The sequence below is a fragment of the Gavialis gangeticus genome, unplaced genomic scaffold (genome assembly GCF_001723915.1).
Source record: "Gavialis gangeticus isolate Ggan-Ray unplaced genomic scaffold, GavGan_comp1, whole genome shotgun sequence".
Lineage (NCBI taxonomy): Eukaryota > Metazoa > Chordata > Crocodylia > Gavialidae > Gavialis > Gavialis gangeticus.
This window is the reverse complement of record NW_017728992.1, coordinates 75,741,427-75,761,771: the sequence shown is the minus strand read 5'-3', so window position 1 is coordinate 75,761,771 and position 20,345 is coordinate 75,741,427. Positions and strand designations below refer to the sequence as shown.

At 39.7% G+C, this 20,345-nt stretch overlaps 1 protein-coding gene across 6 annotated transcripts in view; it reads right to left on the bottom strand.

The window, feature by feature from the left end:
- The window catches only part of NETO1 (neuropilin and tolloid like 1), a 128,007-nt gene extending 107,668 nt beyond the window's left edge, over positions 1-20,339 (bottom strand). For all 6 annotated transcript variants that reach the window (XM_019524512.1, XM_019524538.1, XM_019524520.1 and 3 more), the window contains exons 1-4: positions 19,701-20,339; positions 15,494-15,547; positions 14,740-14,877; positions 1,478-1,726 (exon numbers count right to left, since the gene is read on the bottom strand). In XM_019524512.1, the coding sequence (XP_019380057.1) occupies positions 1,478-1,726; positions 14,740-14,877; positions 15,494-15,547; positions 19,701-19,728 (469 nt within the window). In that variant the 5' untranslated portion in view covers positions 19,729-20,339. The remainder of the gene's footprint in view (positions 1-1,477; positions 1,727-14,739; positions 14,878-15,493; positions 15,548-19,700) is intronic.
- Positions 20,340-20,345: the final 6 nt, after the last annotated feature.

Below are 20,345 nucleotides of genomic sequence, written 5' to 3'. Positions count from 1 at the left end.
TCATTTATTATTATTTATAGAAAAAAAAGGGGGGGGGGGGCAATGTGTGACCACTTTCTGAAGAATTCCTCACAGCTGTCAATCAATGGATCTGTTGCTATAAGAGTCCTCTAAGTATACCCTCTCCTATAAAAGACAATATCTAGGATTTAAGAAACATTGAACTACATTTGTTTTGTGTTATCTGCTAGATTTGCTTCAGAGAAATAAAGCTGTGTCTAGAAGCTGATGAGATAATATTCTACTCAACGTACAAATAGTTGTCTTACGTTTTGTGATACTCCTGGAAGGAGAAAGCAAGCAGAATTTGGGCCTCAGTGATTTTTGCTGCTGTTCCTAAAAGAATATTGCTACACCTACACCATTTAATTCTAAAACAATAGTAGCATAATTAACTAAAGTATATAAATAACTACTACTCTTCAGACCAAGCTACATTAAAATATGAGTCATTGCTCCATTCATAGGAGGCTATAGAATTCCATCAAAACCTAAAGTTACTGCAGTGCAGTGCTGCTGCAGTCAAAAATTAAAATAAAAAGTAGCTTTCTTTTTGTAATGAGCCTAGTAATAATTTAACTCAAAGTATGACTAGAAACATTGTTTTTACTTTAATAAATTAAACAGACAATTTGACATAGAAAGCATAATTGTACAACAACTGCAATTAAGATTTAGAAATATTACTTGAATACATATTTATCTTTGGTTCTTAAACTGTCTTTGGCAAAATATGCAGCAGTTTGCTTTACTTCAAAAGGGCATGTCTACATTAGATGTTGACTGCACAGTAGCTCGATACTACTACGAAGTAGGGTCGCATGGCAAAAAACATGCCGAGATGCTACTGCACAATAGTATTAGGCTACTGTGGAGTCGCATCACCTAAAAGGCATTTGCTGGCAGTACTGAGTAGTAACTCTGGTTACTGTGCATTTATTTAATACTTGCTTAAACAAATACTAAATAAATGCAGAGTAACTACTGGGCAGTAGTATCTCATAGAGAGGTGTCCAGGGAGAACTATCTTGCTCTTCAGTAGGGGAGATGGCTGGTGAAATGAAAAAGTAGAGATAGAATTTTCTGATATAATTACTTTTCACTAGAATACATTATTGCTGATCATTTTGAAGGAGAAAACTGCACTGTGTAACAATCAAATGTAAACTAGGTAATTCATTATAAAGTATTTTGAATGATTTCATATAATAGAATTCTATTGACAGTGCTGCTTTTTAAAACTTCACAAATCCTTCACATTGGTATATGAATCATGGATAAAATTGTACTGAAGTCTGATGTCCATGAAAAAAGCTGGTTTGTTATTCAAAAGAAACTGCATTTAAAAATTATCTTGATATTTTCTTTGAAATTAAAATATATTTCCCACTGAAATGTTATCACAATTGCCCATCACTAGCAAAGTCAGCTGTAAATTCAACTCTTTCCGTTAAAATGTACAAGGCTTGGTACTCACCAGGTGTGAAATTATATCGAGCAGAAAATCCCATTGATTCCAGCTCACCATCAGCAAAAAATTTAATCCATAGAAATCTGCCACTGGATTTTATCATAGGTGGATTTTGCTGTCCACAAAAACGTCCAATAATTGGGGAAAAGCCAAAAGGTCCATCTCTTACTTCAATATGATCAAACTTGCACTCCCAAGAAGGCTCTATGGAATATTTTTCATCAAAATTTAGCTCAATACATTGTCTAGGAGCAGCTAGAACAGAAACAAAAATGTGTTTAATTACTACTTTATGATTTAGTCTACTTGCAAACTTTAGATAAACAAGCATATATTCCATTTTCCTGTACATCATAACATTTTGCTAGACAAATACTACTGTTCTATATTTCAAATTATATCTTCTGTATCCTAACTCAATTTCACCTCATTAACTGACGTCTTTTCTACTCCAAGTAAAAGGCATTTGTGAAACTCTTTCTTAAGCAAGTTAAGTCATCTATGTTGTAAAGCAAAAATGTGGTTTAGCAATGGTTGATTCAGATACAAAACTTCTGAAGGAATCTAATTAATAGGGGAAACCATTTCTTTTCAAATATTTTGAGGGATTTTAATGAGAATGTAATATTTCCTGGTGCTTATAAAGATAAGAAATTATCTGTTCAGGAGTAGAGTACTGCACTGAGGACAAATTCTGTCCCCAGACACACTGAAGTCAATGACAGGCCTATGCATAAATCCTATTTCAGCATAAATTATTTACCATCTCATTTGAAACCTAAGATAAAGTACAGTGAAATGTCACTTAAGAAATCAGCCAAGGAGGAAGTAAAAGTTTGTTACCTTAGCTAAAGATCAGACACTATTCAACTGGAAATGTGAACGATGCTTTAAATTAATCACTTAATTAAATGGTTGGCTATAAAAAAAGATCTTTAGTTAATCCAGATGTAGATTATAAAGTCAGTGAGTATCGTTGTGATTATTGAGCTTGATTTCTTGCATAACAGAGGCTGAAGAATTCTGCTTAGTGGCTGCATCTACGCGAGACAATTACTATGCAGTAGCTTGTTACTACTGCACAATAGCATCGCCAGACATGAACCATGACGCAGCACTGCTGCACAGGGGTAGCAAGCATCACTAGGCAGCCATACCAGGATACTACTATGGAGAAATGCTGGTTACTGTGCAGTCAGCATCTCATGTAGATGTGGCCACTAAGTCCTACCTGAAGTCTGATAACTTGTGGTTGAACTACAGAATCTAATTTTGATCAAAGATCGCAAGTGAGGGAATATCCACTTAGCAGAGGTGTCTAACAATTAAATACCTTCACTGGTAAGAAACGGGTCTTTAATTTTCAAATACTGGATCATGCTATACTTTTACTGTAGAGATCTTTCTGAGATCACCTTATATGCCTAATAAGGTGGAACAGGCTTTGACCCTTATTGCATAATATTAGTAGATTAATGTAATATAGACAACTACACAGGGGGTCGGAACATTCTTTATAACTCTTAATCTTTGTTAGCTTTTCATCTATGCACAGGTGCAACAAAATGTCAAAACCCAAATGCTGTTCAATTTTCTATATAACCAATAGAGAGAGAGAAAGAGAGGGAGGGAGGGAGAGCAGGAGTGGACCTGGGTTACATAATTTCTGAGGCATTTTAGAAGGCAAGCTTTGGAGGAAGACGCATTAGTCACCTAAGAACACGGGCTAATTAAAACATGCTAAATTATCACAGTATGGAACTTATGGATATTAAAAGTAATATCCAATAGGAATCACTTCTGATTAGAGACTCAAAATCTATAAATTTACAGTTCTTAAAAATGAAAATAATTTGTCAATATGAGAATTACCAATTTAGAAAAAGGGAAGTTATTAAAGGAGATAATTCTAATGCTACCATTATAAAGTCTGAAGACAAGAGAAATCTGGTAAGTAATAGTGATACACTGAATAAGTGGAAGATATTTTTGGCTAATGTTTTTGATTGACTTTACATATTTACAAGAAATACAGTTATAAAGCAAAACTTTTGAATATTAAAGGAGTTGATGGTGATTTACACTCTGAGATTTGGACTGTATTTAGTACACTAACATTGTATTTAATCCTAGGTCTTTGAAGGGTGACTCACTAGTCACATACAAGTTGAAATACCAGGCCTTTGTGTTTTTTAAGACAATATGCCCATAATTCATACTAAAAATGGTTAACCATGACTTGAACATCTTCTATCCCTATTACTGATATACAGATATGTTAAGCTGCTGGCAACTTTAGTAAAAAATTGCAACATAAACTGTTAGTTTATATACAGCCATATGCTGACACCTTCACTCCTCTTCAGCAACATGAATGACTGGCCACTGACGTCAATGGAAACAAAGAAAAATGTGTGTCTCTGTACCTTGCCCTTTTACTTTTAGGTACATAAAAGTAGTTTTATATGTTTATTTTTAATTACATTCTCTGTCTTCTTAAAACCTATCCCTTTTCCTCAGCAATACATTCTTTGAGAAATGTTACCAGTGATGATGTGTAGTCAAATAAATGCTTAACCAAACTTTCCTTGATTTCAAAGTTTTAATGTGTTTGTGATAAATAGAGAAAGGCCTATTTCTGACTTACACCAAGTATATATATTAGTATACACTACTAGATATTTTTGTGTCACTGAGAAGCAGCGGTGTGCGAAACAGGCTGAATTTGATTTGGATTCAGATTCTGATTTGGTCCGTGACAGAGACAGTGATTCAATTCATTGATTCGGATCACTGTCCCCAATTCGATGTGTCCAAATCTGAAGATTCAATGCTGACTCGGAGAATCAGAGATTTGGCCACAGTCACAACTTTATATGTTTTTTCTACGTACCTCACATGGCTTGTGAAGGCTGAGATTCTGGGGTGGATGGAGCATCCCACAGGAGCGCAGGGGGGCTCACCACATGCTTTGTGGAGAACTTGGAAGACTGGAAGTACTTCTGGTCCACTTCCAGGTCTGCCACTGGGAGCAATCAGCCATGGGGGGACCCGGAGAGCCCCCCCACACACCCAGAAGGCACCATTTGCTGAGGTGGAGAGGCATGGGGTGGGAGGGAGGAGAAAACGCTCCCTGGCAGACCCGGAAGTGGACTGGAAGTGCTTCTGATCCACTTCCAGGTCTGCTGCTAAGGCATCACAGCATTCATGAGCTGCCTGGTACCTCAAGGTATGTAAAAAAACATTTAAAGTTAAGTCTATGTCAGAATCTAAGAATCTTTCTGAATCTCTCCAAATTGATTCAGAGAGTACTGATTTGATTCAGAGAGATTAAGGGTATCATGATTCAATTTGGAATCAGAGATTCAGCCACTGAATTGGGCTGAATCTTTGCTGAATCAAATCAGCCCTACTGAGGAGTCTTAACATCAATTACATTGCCAGAAGTATGTAAAAGGAGTCCTGCTGTGACTGAGAATCAGCCTTGCCACTTTAACTCACACTAAATTCAATGGACTTCAGTGTAAACCCTACTTAAATAGGAACTAGAAACTTTACAACTTGCTACACATGGTGTAGCAAAACACCCAGTTTTCCATTTTTTTTTTTAATTTTAAAATGCATTCTCTCCCCTTTCCCAACCATTTCTGACTTTTCTCTCCCTCTCTATTCCCTATAGATAAGTATAAGTGAGCTAAGACATAGGATAAGCTTCAGCATGTTATTTTGGTCACAAGTTGTATTTGGTTTTTTTTCTTCTTCTTTATACTGTATAATTATTATGTTTATATTGATTTTTACTGTTCTATATTACTGTTTTACTGATACTATATGATTTAGGCCTACATATGTAAGTTAGCATAAGTCATGTCAAGTTTCCATTTTGTTTGTCAAGTCTCCATCTTGTCCCCATGCCCTGTTATGTAAGCATGTGGGAACCTATGACTCATACCTACCACTCCTATATAACCTGGTTCCTAAATGAATGGGAATGAATGAGGGTGCTGGAGAGATAATGGCAGTAGGTCTAAATATAGCTCCCTCTGAATGACCAAGCCATCAAAACCAATACCTGGACCAATGACCCAACCACTGGAACCACCCTCAGTTTTCAAGAAACAAAAGATGAGGTGAGGCAATCCACCATTGTACCAAGGCTGCACATGCTCAGTAAGAACACCTGGAACCCTCTGGAGCAGGACTGACCTTGCCTGGACAGGACCTCCCCATAGGAGATCAGAGGTAGTCTGCCCCATAAAAAGGGATAGTGAAGACTGACTCCTTGGGACGCCCTCTCCATCTGGATCAGAGCCATGCCACACCACCTATCCACCCAGAGGCCCTGCCAACAACTCCCCTCTGGACAACACCTGCTGGACAAAGACCTCTTTCCAGCCTGGATAGGAGCTATCACCCCCAACCCCCTCTTCAACCAAAGACTTGGACTCTGTTTCTCTTCCCTACCTGGACTCCAAACCTTCCACTGAGTCTCTTTCTCCTGCTGCCATTGTGAGTGCTTGTGTGCGTGTGTGAACCAATAACTTCATGGGGCTGTGTAGAGTGCTGTCTGTTTAATAAACTTGTTATTTTGAAACCCTGAGCTGGATTTTTGTCTGTTTTCTGACTGTTTCCTCCTTGTCACCACTTATATGCCCCCAAACACCCAGCTTTCTGCTTCAGTTTCCAGCCCCAAGCTCCCAGGTTTCTGCCTCAGTTCCTTTCCTGGCTGTCTCTTCTTTGCCACTGGGCTTCTTCCCTTGCACCAGTAACCTCGAGTAACCCTGGGGCCACTTGACCTTAAGTAACCCCAAGCCTCAGTTCCTTAGCCCAGCTTCTCTCTAATATACCAGTTCTAATCTGGAACTCACCAGTGTGTATGTGTAGGTGGGTGGTATGTGTGTGAACTGGTGAATATACATACATACATATATACACATATACATATACACACATACATGTATATCTACACGTGTGTGTGTGTGTGTGTGTGTGTGTGTGATTGTGTGCATGATATATGAATTAGTGGTCCATGTATGTGTATGGAGTGTGTGGGTACTGACAACTGATTGTCTAATTTGTGGTGTGTGTAGTGTGTATGCACTTGAATTGGTGATAGGTATGCATGTGCCTAGGCTGGTTTGGATGTGTATGTGCCTGAGTCAGTAGTGTGTGAATGTGTGTGTGTGTGTATGCACCTAACTGACTTGTGTGTTTGTATATGTGCAATTGTGTTATACCCTCCTGCCTAACAGTGCAATATTGAGATCCTGAGAGTTGGCCTGACCCCACAGGGCAACAACGGTACTATGAATCATACTGGTTTATGGTTTGAATATTGTTGCACTTACTTTCCTTTGCTTTTATTGGTTTTTCAAGGACTATTTTTTTGCATAGCCAGGCACAAGTCTTAGTAGAATTAGGAAAAGTCATCCTGCACAAGATAGGGAACACTTTGTGTTCAGCTATAAGCTCTGTGGTTGTCCCTAGTTCTTCTACACCTCATGCAAATTTGGGAAGAGAGTCCTGTTTTCTTTCCCAAGCTCTTCTGTACGTACACAAAGGCTAAGGACACATATTATCTCGTGCTTAGCTTTTAAATTAATTTCCTTTTGTGGATATTGTGTGAAAGCTTTCAGTTTTAAGTTGGTAAAAGACTCTCAAAGAAATAATTTTTTTCTCATCTTCTAGAACAGTGGTCTCCAAAGTGGCGTGTGCACACCCCGGGGGGTGTGCAAGACGATCCATTGGGGTGCGGGAAGAAAATACTAGAACTTCTATTTATATTTATATGAATATACATATATTGGGGGTGCATGCTCAAAAATTTTTTAATAATAGGGGTGCTTGATCAAAAAAGTTTGGAGACCACTGTTCTAGAAGATGACCATGGTAGATGAAAACCAAGGCACAGTTCAAATATTCACTTTTGTTAAATACTGAAGGGCCAGAGTATGATTCCTAAATACTTCTTTGTTTCTAGCAAACAGGTATCATTAAGTATTCCTGGTGCAATGAACTCCAGTGTATATCATGCCACAGTTTATTGGTTCTAGGTGCTGTGTCTTCATGTGAGCCCCAGACCACAGCATGTTGAGCTGGACTGGAGCAGCCTCGACTGGCTGCTCCAACTCAGCACAACATGCTGCAGGGGGACTGGCTGGGGCATGAGGGTGCTCCAGTGTGGGGCTAGCTGGCAGGCATCCCTGTACTGAAGCATCCTTGCATCCAAGCCAGTCCAGTCAGCATCTATATGTGCATCGCTTTGCACTAAATAGCACTGCTGTAGTACAGTACTTGTATTTACAAGTACTCAACCACAGCAGAGTTACTTGGCTTACTGTGGCCTAATAGGGCCACTTGTGCAGACACTGAGACTTTCCTGAGGAGCTAATTAGGCAGCTCTGCAGTAAACATCTAGTGTAGATGTGCCCAATGAGTACAAGTATACTCCCAGTGAAACATACTGAAATGCAATGAAAGTAGGCCAAGAACAACTGAAATGTTCCTTCTAATAAAAAAGAACAACTGTGTTGGCTGGTTGGTTGTTTTTTGAATACACATTATGGTTTCCTCTATAATGGAATGGAATAATAGAAAGAAAATAAGAAAAAACTACTATTTATGCATAACTGAGAGGGGTGGGATTCAGGACTAGAACCCTCAGTCACCTGTAAGGTTAAGCAAAATTCATGGGACTTTTGGCTACAGTTCAGGCAGAAGACCATAAGAAAAAGTTGTTGCCATCTCATGAACTGCTTTTACTTCAAATCTTAAAAATCTTCTATATTTAGCTTCTAATTATCTTTCTTCAAAGACTGTTAATACCATGGAAAGACTGCTTAATGCCTGCATGTCTTGTCATCTTTTTCATCTAATTATCTTACACAAGTGCTGTCTTGAGATTTTACATTTGCTGTAAAAGGCATTTGGTTCTAACTTTTAGTAGAGGAACAGTTGCAACAAAAACACACAATTAAGGTTTTAATTCTGAGCTGCCTGTGAGTCTGTGTAACTGACAGCTAAAGCTAAGCAAAAAATCTGTTTCAATTTACCAGACTGCCTGAAAATGAGACATTGAGCTAAACATCTATCTACCCCTCGTAAATATGAGCTGCAGAAGTAATGGATTTGAATAATCCTTGATATTTCCAGTCATTGTAAACAGGCAAAGCATAGTCTTCTTTTGAAAACAGTTCCATTTATTTATTTTGGAGAATTTGTTATGAACACAAGAAACAGCCTGATACACATTATATTAATTGACTTTGTTAATGCTGCTGCCTCAACTGACATTTTTAATATGAAATATGACTGTGCTACAATATATATAGAACATGTAGTAAGAAAATAAGTATTTGGAAAAGCTTGGATGGCTTTGAAGAGAACTACCATTAATTTTATATTGCTGATTAATATATTAAACAAGTCCAGGGAATATAAATAACCAAAATATATAAATTGGAAAATTAATTCACACCTCTATTGATGCTAATAAAAAATTTCAAGGCACTCTATACTCTGTACTTTTGTTTAAAAGCATGCATTAATTAGAAATTAAGTCCTTAATTGATCAAAATAACCAAGTGACAAGATTACACATTTCTGGCTCAAAAGCTGAAATCTATTACATAATGTTTGACTGCATCATTCCCAAAGTATATTTAGCTTAAATAAGAGACTTGGTACTTAAAAGTGCTCTGCTTGCAAAACTCCCCTTGAAGTCAGTGTGCCAAATTCACTGCTGGCAAAAGTTAATGCAGCTGCCCAAGTTGCTCCTGCTATGCCAAAAGTAAATTTGGTCCAATGGGAGTTGTGCATGTGTAATGCATACATAGGACCTGGCATCATAAGGAATTTAGTATGCACACTGAGCCTGATCCTACATTCTTTGTCTCTTAAAGGCTTATATTATAATTGTTAAGGATGTAGGGGGTTCTTTTGATCACAGAATCAAAGGATTGGAAAGAACATATTATCCAATCATCATCTAAATCATTCAGTCTGACCTCCTATATAACAGGGTCTTTAGGGTGTTTTTACATGTGCTCCAGGGATGTGGGTGGCAGGCACTTTAATTAGAGTGGCTACTGTAATTAAAATGCCTGCAGTGTCTCATGTATCAGTGTCTCCATTAAGGCTGTGCAAAGTTTCGGCCCCTGATTCAATTCGGTGGAGATTTGGCCCAATTCGGTGGCTGAATCTCCGGAATCCAAATTGAATCAGAAGACCCTTAAATCTCTCCGAATTGAAATGGAACCCTCCAAATCAATTCAGAGAGATTCGGAAAGATTCAGCAATTCAGACATAGACACAGCTTTAAATGTTTTTTTCTACATACCTCAAGGTACCAAGTGGCTCATGAATGCTGTGATGGTGGGGCAGATGGAGCATCCCACAGGAGTGTTGGGGGGTGCCCAGGATGCTCGGCAGCAGACCCAGAAGTGGACCCACTTTCAGTCCACTTATGTGAGGAGCACACTGGGGGCCCCCCCCACACCCTCCAGGCTCAATGACTGGTGCCTCCTGGGTCTAGGGGGGTCACCCGTGGTCCCCTTGCAGCTGATCGCTGAGCGGGGGGGAACATGGGAGGGGGGCCATGAACTTGGTGGTGAACCCAGAAGTGGGCCAGAAGTATTTCCAGTCCACTTCTGGGTTCACTGCTGAGCACACGGGGGGTCCCCCCCCATGTACCTGTGGGATGCTCCATCCACCCCAGCATCACAGTGTTCACAAGCCATGCCTGGTACCTCAAGGTATGTAGAAAAACCATTTAAAGCTGTGTCTATGGCCGAATTGCTGATTCTCTGAATCAGCATCAAATCTTCAGATTCAGATTTGGCTGAATCGAATCGGACACAGTGATTCAAATCAACTAATCGAATCACCGTCCCCAGTTAGGGCCAAATCCAAATCAAATATGGGCCGTTTCACACACCCCTGATCTCCATGCCTCAAAATGGTGGCAGGGGTGCTTTAACTAAAGCCTGTTCAGTGAGCTTCATTTGAAGCACTCCCACTGCCATTTTAAAGTGCTGGGACACTGATACATGAGATGCGGAGGCTGCTGGAGTGTACAAATTAATATCCTCCAGCAAATTAATTGAGTCTGCTCCGACACGCTTTAATTACAGCACATCGGAGCAGCCTCTGGCATATCTACAGGCACCCCAAGTAATTCCTACATTGATCCTATAATTTTTGATTGGTACAGAGGACGTTTTTCAGAAAGACAGACTATTTTCATACTGTATTAAGATTTTTAGTCATGGAGAAACCATTGCATCCCTAGTTGGTTCAATGGTTAATTATTCGCATTGTGGGGGAAAAAAATTCACCTCATTTCTGTTCTGAATATTTCTTGGTAGAACTTTCAGCAGTTGGATGTTTTCATACCTTTGACTAGTATGTTAAAAGAGACCTTTGCTATCAAAATTTTTCTTCCCTTTTTGCTTATTAATGACTATGGGAATTATTATGAGAATGCTCTCATAATAACTAAAAATGGTAATAACTGAATAATTTGAAAATGCGAAAAGATTTGCATACATTTAAGATGACCTATTGCATTTTAAAACTGTTTTCTTGCCATTTCAGCACAAGAAGCCAAACTTTGAAGCCCTAATTTAGTCCCATTAAAGTCAGTGAAAGTTTTGCCTGAGAAAGACCTTTCTTTTTTCTATTATTACGTTTTGTAAGTTTTAAAGAAAGAAGAAAGCAGGCAGGTAAGCAAGCAAGAAACCTGGAAAATGTGGTTATCCAAATTGACAGCAGGACTACCCATGATTTGGAAATCTTTAATAAGTACAGACAGAATTCTCAGACTGAATCAGACCTGTGGTCTGCTCCTATATTCAATGTCACTCAGTGCAAGAAGCTTCAGAAAAAAGTACTAGGACCCTCATAATAGATAATAATAAATAAGTGGAACATAGGAATTAGCTAAAAAAATCCCATCTAAAGGTTAATGGGTGCTTACACCCAGAAGTGCAGGCACCTATATGCTTTAGAAATTATCCTATGTTAGCTTCAAATATTCTTATGCATATCAATATCTAATCCCTTTTCTGAAACCCTTTAACTTCAATGTCTTGTGACTCTAAGTTTCACAGAGTAATATAATATTTTTTAAAGCATTTCTTTTCTTAATTTTAATTCAGTTATCCTTCAGTTTAATTGACTGCTACACTTAGGTCTTGTTAAAAAGATAACACCAAATATACTTTCTCAGCACCTCCCTTAGGGGTACATTTATCATGTTTCCTTCTATTTATCTCCTCTCTAAATGGTGCCATTCTTTTCAGTATCTCATGTTCTGAAATTTTACCACCTAATCCTTTTGGTACTATACTTGCACCCAATTATTCTTGCCTTTTTGTTCGTTTGTTTGTTTGTTTTGAGAGGGGCAGAGAAATACCAGATCTCAACACAATGTTCAAGGAAAAATCTCCCACCAAGTTACAGAAGACATCACAAGGTTTCATTACTGTTTCCCCATCTCATTATTTTAGCTGTCAAAAAACAAACAAAATCACAGGAAAATAGTTGCACAATGACCACAGAACTTCAATATGCTGCAGACAGTGACACCAGAGTTATTCTGTTTTTGTTTACTTTGATCAATTTTGCCAGCATCCACAGCTCATTGTCAACATGATAACAGCACATACAAGCTTCTCAAATTATTCTGAACACTTTGCATTTGTCAACAAAGAATTTCACCTCCATCTTGCAACCCATTTGCCTATCTTTTTTACATCTTTCTCAGATTCCTCTCTGACTTCTCTAGGGTTGGTTATTCTAAATTTTCTGTGAACATCACATTTTGCCACCTTGTTGCTGTAAACCTCTCTATCCCATATAATTAATACAATATCCAAACTCTAGCTGTACAATGAATCCTTTATGATCCTCATGTTAAAAGAAGAATTGCCCATGAACTAGATTAAAGAGAACTTTCAACACTTCCCACTGTAATCTTGAGAGAGGTCTTTATGCCTCAATTATCTGTGAAATACAGATAATTCTTCCCAACCTCATGGAGGTGCTCATAAACCCAGTTCTGTATGCAAGAAATTCAGATACTAGGGAGAAAAGCACAGAAGTAGAAAGAAATATGATAACCTGCATACTGAAAATGAACCATTTAATTCCCCTTTTTATTATTATTTAAACAATTTTTTTCTTTACAGAAACCATATTTGTCTGTTTCTGTTTCATATTCATTTTAGTATTTTATAATACTCTCTATAGTTATAGTTTTAACTGGTTTATCTTGTACTGAAGTAAAGCTCGGTGGTCTGTAATTTCTTACCTCTATGTTTAAAAAACAACAGATAAAATGTGTACTACTCTTCAGTCTTGTGGCAGGTCTTATGAAAAAGCATACATCTATTAACAAGTCAAAGCCTTCAAAGATAGTTATGTGCCTAAACATTGAAAAAGATACCTGATGGGATTTTAAGTACGATTTAATGGGGTAGAATGGCTAAATGCAAAAGTATTTAAGCAATGAAATCAATAAGCGCCCCACTACTTTTGAAAATCCCACTACACACTTATCTTCAACTTTTGTCACTGCATGCATTTACACATGCACTTTACAGCACAGTTGACTAATTAGCTCTGAAGTAAAGTATTACAGTGTATATGTGTGCCAGTACTAGGGTGCAGTAAATTAATTAACTCCATTGTAGGATAGTACTGTTAGGTACAGTTTGGTGGAGTAAATTACTCTGCCATAGCATAGTACTGTCTCTAACAGTACTATCCTATGGCAAAGTAATTTACTCCACCAAAACACACACATAGACCTGACAGGGGCTGGCTGGGATATGAGGATGCTAACGTACAGTAGCTACCTGCCACCTAGCCCCGCACTTTAGTACCCTCATGCCCCAGGCAGCCTCTTCACTGCCCAATACTGCCACCCAGAGCTTGGGGCTCACCCCTGCCAGCCCCAGGCTTCTCCACCACAGTTCAAAGTGCTGCAATCCTGGGAATGCATGCAGACACTGAGCCCAGGAGCAATTTTTGTCTGATACAAACTTTGCCAGAGTTTATCATATTGCATTAATTGCATGTGTAAATAGACTCACTGAATACTTTCAATAATTTAGATCATATCTACCTAGATATTCCTAGGATGATGATCAGAGTAGTACAGGTCAAGTACAAACAACTGGCAAATGCCTTGTGACAGAAGTGGTATGATGTAACCATTTCCGTGCTGATCACTGGGACACCAGAAACATGGGACCCCAGCAATGAGAGCAATATAAGAGACTAACTCCTTTAGATTAGGTTTGTTTCATAGCACTTCTTTGTGTTAAACAATATGATTAAAGAGCATATTCATTTTTTTCCTCTTTCTGCTTCCTTTTTGTCTTAAGCATAGCTTCCCATGACTCAATTATTGGTATGTTTAAATAGCCTCCATGATGAATTAAAACACTGAAATTTCCACTTTTTCAGTTTAAGGTCTTTGATTTCCTCATTTTTCAAAATCTGTTCTCTGAAGTTTATCCCAACAGTACCTATTTTAGGTAACATCAATTTCCCCAGTACCCTTAAATTAATTGTATTACTTATGCAAGAGGCAAGGATTTCTTAGGGTGATGTCTTTTAATGGACCGACTAGGTAGTTGGAATAAAATTAAACAAGCTTTTCAATGTAAGGCATTCTTCCTCAGGTCTCTGATAATAGGAAACTAGGCATAACAAGTGAAGCACAGCCTTATTTAGTGGTTCATCTGTAGTTACTTCCCAACTCCTGCGTCTTCATTAGGATTAAGGCTATACCTATATGTCTATGTTCCTCTGATGGCAAAACCTCTTGAAGTAGACAGCAGCTTGGAACACACTCTCCCATGAGGTCTGTTGGCAGCTGTGCTCCACTGGCATATAGTACACACTGGGAAAACACCAGCTACAGAAGATGAAGTAACTCTGTAGCAAAAGGGAGGATTCTGTTGTCACAGAAGGCAAGGGTCGATATACTTAAAAGGGCTTCTTGTAAAACTTTGTAGTGTAGTCTAAGACTAAATTGAAAGTAGACTCTCCTCTCGTACACCATACAACTACTATTCTCTACCATGAAAAATCTAGGTCTGTAAGTTTTGTCTCCCATTTTACCAAACTTTCAAAAATTTGGAAATATCATTAAAGAGATAAAGGAGGAAGCAAGAGGAATGTATCGAACTATATATGTATGTAAAATAAAAATACATTATTAAACCCCCCCCCAAATAATAGGATTCTTTTTTAGTTACCTTCTATAATGTAGATGCACTCTCTGTCAGGAGGATATTTGTTGGGATAATTGGGAGAAGTGAAGATGCCTCCTTCTGCATATTTTGTCCAAGTTCCACACTGCACTGTTTTCTGCCCTTCTAAAGTGGCCTGCTTTTCTATGAAAAGATCATATCAAGCATTAGACAATTATACACAAACTATTTCTTCTGTCATAATTATACTTAGAACTGCTTTAGAAAACTCCTATGAAGTGCCTAACCCTGTATTCATTGTAGCCAGCAGAAGTGTTGCCATTGGCTTTAATAAAAACAGGGATGGGCTTGTTCCTTGTTTCCTTATTCTGAATAACTTTATTCCTTCCTCCAAATAGCTTCCCACTGCAGGGTCAGGTACTAGGTCACCTATTCCCACCTGCCAGTATTTAACATAAATATTTTAGAATTGTTATCAATTCACTTCCAGACAAATACAAATATCTATCTATGTCTATCTATCTATCGTGTATATACACAGACAAACACACATACATATATATATGCACACACATTCACATCTATCTATGATATGTATGTGTTTCTATATATGTATGTGTTTGCGTGTGTATACACACACATATATAAGCATCTAACTGTATATATACATAGCATATATGTATACACACATAAGCACATACATACATGTATATGTGTGTGTATATATATAAAATGTGCCCTGCATTATATTCTTAAATATATAAATATAAAACTTAAAAATAGCCCAAAAATGACATACCTGTTCCTTTTTTTGTCGCCCCAGACAAATGTAGGATGATTAGACTTGCTACAACTAAAAGAGAAACATGTATTAGGTACAGCTGTATGTTTGTGCCTGCAATCAAAGAAACTGTAAAAAAACTCTCACAAGAGAATATAATTTAAAAAGAATCAAAGTACAAAAGTAGTCTGTTTCGTGGCTACTTTACAATATTCTTTTACAAAAGTCTAGTTGTGTTTTATGAGTGTAAGAAATGTACCTAGATATGTTGAACAGAATAGAGACAAAATACCTCTGGATTTAGAGAACTCCGGGTATTCCCTGCCCTCTTTTTCTTTTTCCTTTTAGAGGTTAAAATAAATCACTTGACTTGTAATATTTATTTATGTGCCATGGTTATGTCTGGATCAATGACAGACAGGTGACTGTTACTGATGAAGTGAGAAAGACTGCTAACTATTAGTGGCACAAGTCTCATTACAAGTCTCCTCTTCTGTGAGCAGTAATACTTTTGGAAAAAATAAGCTGTGGCTCTGCAGAAGATAAAGGAAAGGCTCTTCATATCCACCAATGCAACTGCAAACTGCAAAGTGCCGGGCAAAGGAAGTATCCCATATGTTAAAACAAACTGGCTGTTCTGGGGTATTTGAATCTTCCAAAATCAAGTGGTTTTTTGCTATACGGAATCTGGAGCTTTTTCTGCAGCGGAAAATTATTTGAATCTGAACCAAACAACAAAGCTCTCTGCAATCAAGGTAGATGATCTTTGCCTGATGCGAGAAAACCACTATTCCATTACCTGACTCCAAGACGGTGATGCTTCCTAAGATTCTGGGAGCTATAAGCTGTGCCCATAAAGTATATACAGGAACCTATAGACTGGAGTAGGCAAGGAAGGATACTGAGGCTATTGTCAGTGATAGTGTCACTCTTTAGGAGACAAAAGCGATAGATTCTTTAAAAGGTGACTGTTAGATCCTAGATCAAAAAAATCATCTCTTGAAGTTGTCATTCTCTCTGCTTCACCCTATCTTGGATCAGTTTGGGAGGAACCTAGGTTTATAAGTCAGCAATGAACCCATTCCAACAGTACTTCTTTTTTTTTCCCCACTATAGCCTGGAAATACTGCAAACACTTTGCTGACTGCAGGGACTGATGTTCTCCTGTTAATAGATAAAGAGCATGTATCCACCCTGATTATTTTAGCAACTGTCATTTGTACTGCTGATCATGAGGAAAACTTGATTACTTAAACAACAGTATAAACATAGTGGAGTTGTTGCTGAATTACTCGCATTCTTTCTCTGCCCCAAGAAGATTCCAAGGGATACTAATAGCAATGGGCCATCTACCTAAATGATCCTTTCATATAGGGTCTTCCACATCTTCTTATTCTACGTGGAAATGAAATCAATAGGAGGATTGGTAAGGAAGCCCTGCATCTCACACTGCCCTGAGGACATCCAAATCTTTATTTTTATGTCTTCTGACCTATCCACTACCACTGAATGCCTCACAGAGCTTCTGTTGTAAGTGAGGTCTTTCCTTAGATTTGGATTTGCCCAATTGTTTATACCCCAGTTCTCCTCAAGGATGTATAAGATTCCACCTGCCAGTCGTAATGGGCACAGCTGGAACAGCAAGACACAGCTGCTCATTTACTAAGCTGTGTTTCATATATTTTCACCTATGTTCTTCATTAACTGCCAACTAATTTCCAAATGGTATAAGATGTTCTGGTGTACACTATGAAGCTAGCTGTAGAAACTCCCTTATAAACTACTAGCCATTGCAATCTGACACATTCACGTAAGTAAGTTGATGGATAAAAAGGGCAACATCTCTTAATAATTAATTAAAACCTAGAACATTATCCTTTGAAGCAACTTGTGTCTGAAGTCTTCAATGGAATTTTTAATTTTAATACCCCCATTTTACAGGTGGAGGACATGAGGACATGAGAGAAGGAGTGAATTCTTCCAGGTCGTAATAATACCCTGGTATAGGAGGAAAGACAAGGGATCAATTGAGTTCCAGCTGTAACCACTAGAAACAATACTTCCAATTGCATCAATAAAGCTGTTCCAAAGTAGTGAAATGTGCTTACAAATTGACATGCCAGTACTGATTATCAACAGAGTAAAAAGATACATCTGGAATAAAGTACAATGAAATAACTAACAACAACAATAGGCTAAGCCACTTCACACTTAATTCTCATAAACTATATCCAACACCTTTGGATCAATCAATTAAATACTTTTTGCACCTGCCCAACAGAAGTGGTGATTTGTATTAGTGGCATTAAAATCAGAATTACAAAAAGGCTTGTTTTGCCATAAAAACTCATCACTTTCTCCAGCATTTAAAGATTTAGGACTCAACCCCTGAAGACTTAAAGTGTAAGGCTTAGTAATACGTTTCACGCAAGCAGTTGAAGGTTACCCAGTGGAGAGAGTTCTCACAATGAATATATTTATCTCCTAATGGGTCCTGTTCACTGGGTTACAAACTGAATAGCAGTCATGTTAAGCCAAATATAAAATCTACCTTCCATCTCCCACAGCTTTCCTCCTCCCTAGCCCAGAAGCAGTACAATGTGTCCCTTACCAAAAATGCCTCCAAAAACAAACAAACAAACCCCCCCCCAAAAGCCAAAAGGACAGCCTGCAGTCTTTATTCAGGCAAAACTGCTATTCAGATACTCAGGAAGCATTATGAAGCATGGGCAGCAATGCTGGCAATAACACAGGTTGAAGGGGAGAGGGAAAGGAATGAAATCATCATTCCACCTAATTTCTGTGGGTTTGTCCTATCATGTACACAAATACACGCTGCTCCCCTCTTCTCATTCTAATTGCACTTATGCTTGCTAGCATTATTTTGATGATGCATTTGCACACATTTCCACTACAAAGCCACATATAAAGAGCTTTATCAGTGGGCCATAAAACTTGCTCCTAACATAACTGGTCATGCAAGGTCTACCACAATGAAGAGTTAGAGGGGGAGGGGGGGAACAGCCTCTCTAAATAAGACTGCCATTTCATAGGGCCAGAAGTCGATCAAAATAAACAAAACTACTGCAAGAGGCTGCTCCAGAGTATTGCTTCAGTTTAATTCAGCAAGGTCCTCACCCCCACCCAATCTGTTTGGGCTTGCAGGGTTGGGAATAACATTTTTCAGGCCATTAGTCACGCAGTAGAATAAGCCCTTTTTATATTATCACCTAGTCCAAATATTACCTAGTCCAAAGGTATCATCTAGTCCAAATAGTATCACCTATTATCACCTTTGGCTCCTATCTTTGCCTGCTTCTTTCCTGGAATAGGGACTATTCCAAGGCAGGATTGGTGACTACCACTCCTAAGGCTCCAACACTAGTCGTGTTTGGACAGCTCCAGGTTTTGGAGGCATGCTGATGTGAATCGGCAGCCGCACCATCCAGCTCCTACAGGCACTGCTTTGGATGGCAGAGGCCACTGCATCCAAAGAAATTCACCCCCAAGAATAAATCATCGACGAGGCTTTGGCTTCCTTCCCACCGATTTCTGCAACTGAACAGCTCCTATTTCCCAGCACCCTGCACGGATCAGTCCCTGGGGCTACAGAAACCGCAGTGAGGAGGCTGATAAGGGGGAGGGAGTCAACTCGGAGCTGCTCCAGCCCTGTCGTGTCTCACTGTCATGATCACCGTGGGTCCCAGGGACAGCCTGGAGTGATGCCACTGGCAGCAATGGAGTTATGTCACCGGGGAGCACCATTCAGCCCCAAGGCTGGGGACCCCTGGGTTGCAAGCTAAGTGCCAGCAGAGCTGGATCAAGAGTCAAGAGAGATCCACAGGGCTCTCTCCAGCCCTGCAGCTCACCGTCGCAAAAAAACCCAACCAAACAAAAAAAAGTCAGGACAGTTTCCTCTCCTGCCCTTGATCTGGCAAGCTGGCACCTCACCCTTGCATATGCACGAAGGCTCAAGCTTCACAGCCCCAAGAACCGACAACTGCAAAGAAAAAGCAGCTGCCTGCGCCCTTGTGAAGTCCAGGATCCGTCCACTCCCATCCTGCCTTCCCTCTCCTGCCACCAGCACTGCATTGGGAGGCAGAGAAAGTTCCCCCCCCCGTGCCCGCCTGTCTCAGCCTCCCGCTTGAACTGGCACCACTGGGCTTGGAGAAAAGAAGAAGAGTTGCCCAGAAGAGCAGGGTGGGGGGGGAGAGAAGATACTTACTGTGAAACAAACTGCGCCCATGGACCATGTCTGTTCCTTACACAAGGGGCTTCGATCTCCACTAATTCCATTTAGAGACGGGAGGACTTCCAGTGGTGGGCAGAGGATGGAGTAGAAGAAAAGAAAAGAGGGGGAAAAAAAAAAAAGCAAACCCCACTGGAGACCACACACAGGCGCGCGCACACACAAGTGGATCAGCTCTGCCTCTCTCGCCGCCTTCAGATAATTCCCAGCACCATCGCAGTCACATCACGCCGGGGCTCTCAGCAGCACCCCCGGAATCTTTGGATCACAGCGGCCGCGGCGACCCTGGAGCCCGGCGGGGAGGCTGCATGGCTGGCGGAGACGGACGGACGGACAGACGGAGATCGCGGAGCAAGCCCCCGGCAAACGGCACATCCAGGTGCAGGGGAAGAGGAGGCAGCAGCAGCAGGAGCAGCAGCTGGGGGGGGAGGGGGGTGGCTCTGACAACCCCCCTAATCACCAGTTTCATCCAAGACCAAGAGCAGAGCGAAGCATCTCCTGGAGGATGGCGAACCCGGCGCTGTCCAGCCCTTTGGGGTCTTTTGATGCATCGAAGAAGGGATTAATGGGTCCGTCATCAGCTCCCTCGGCTTGCTCTTCTGGAGGGGTGGGGAAGGGGGG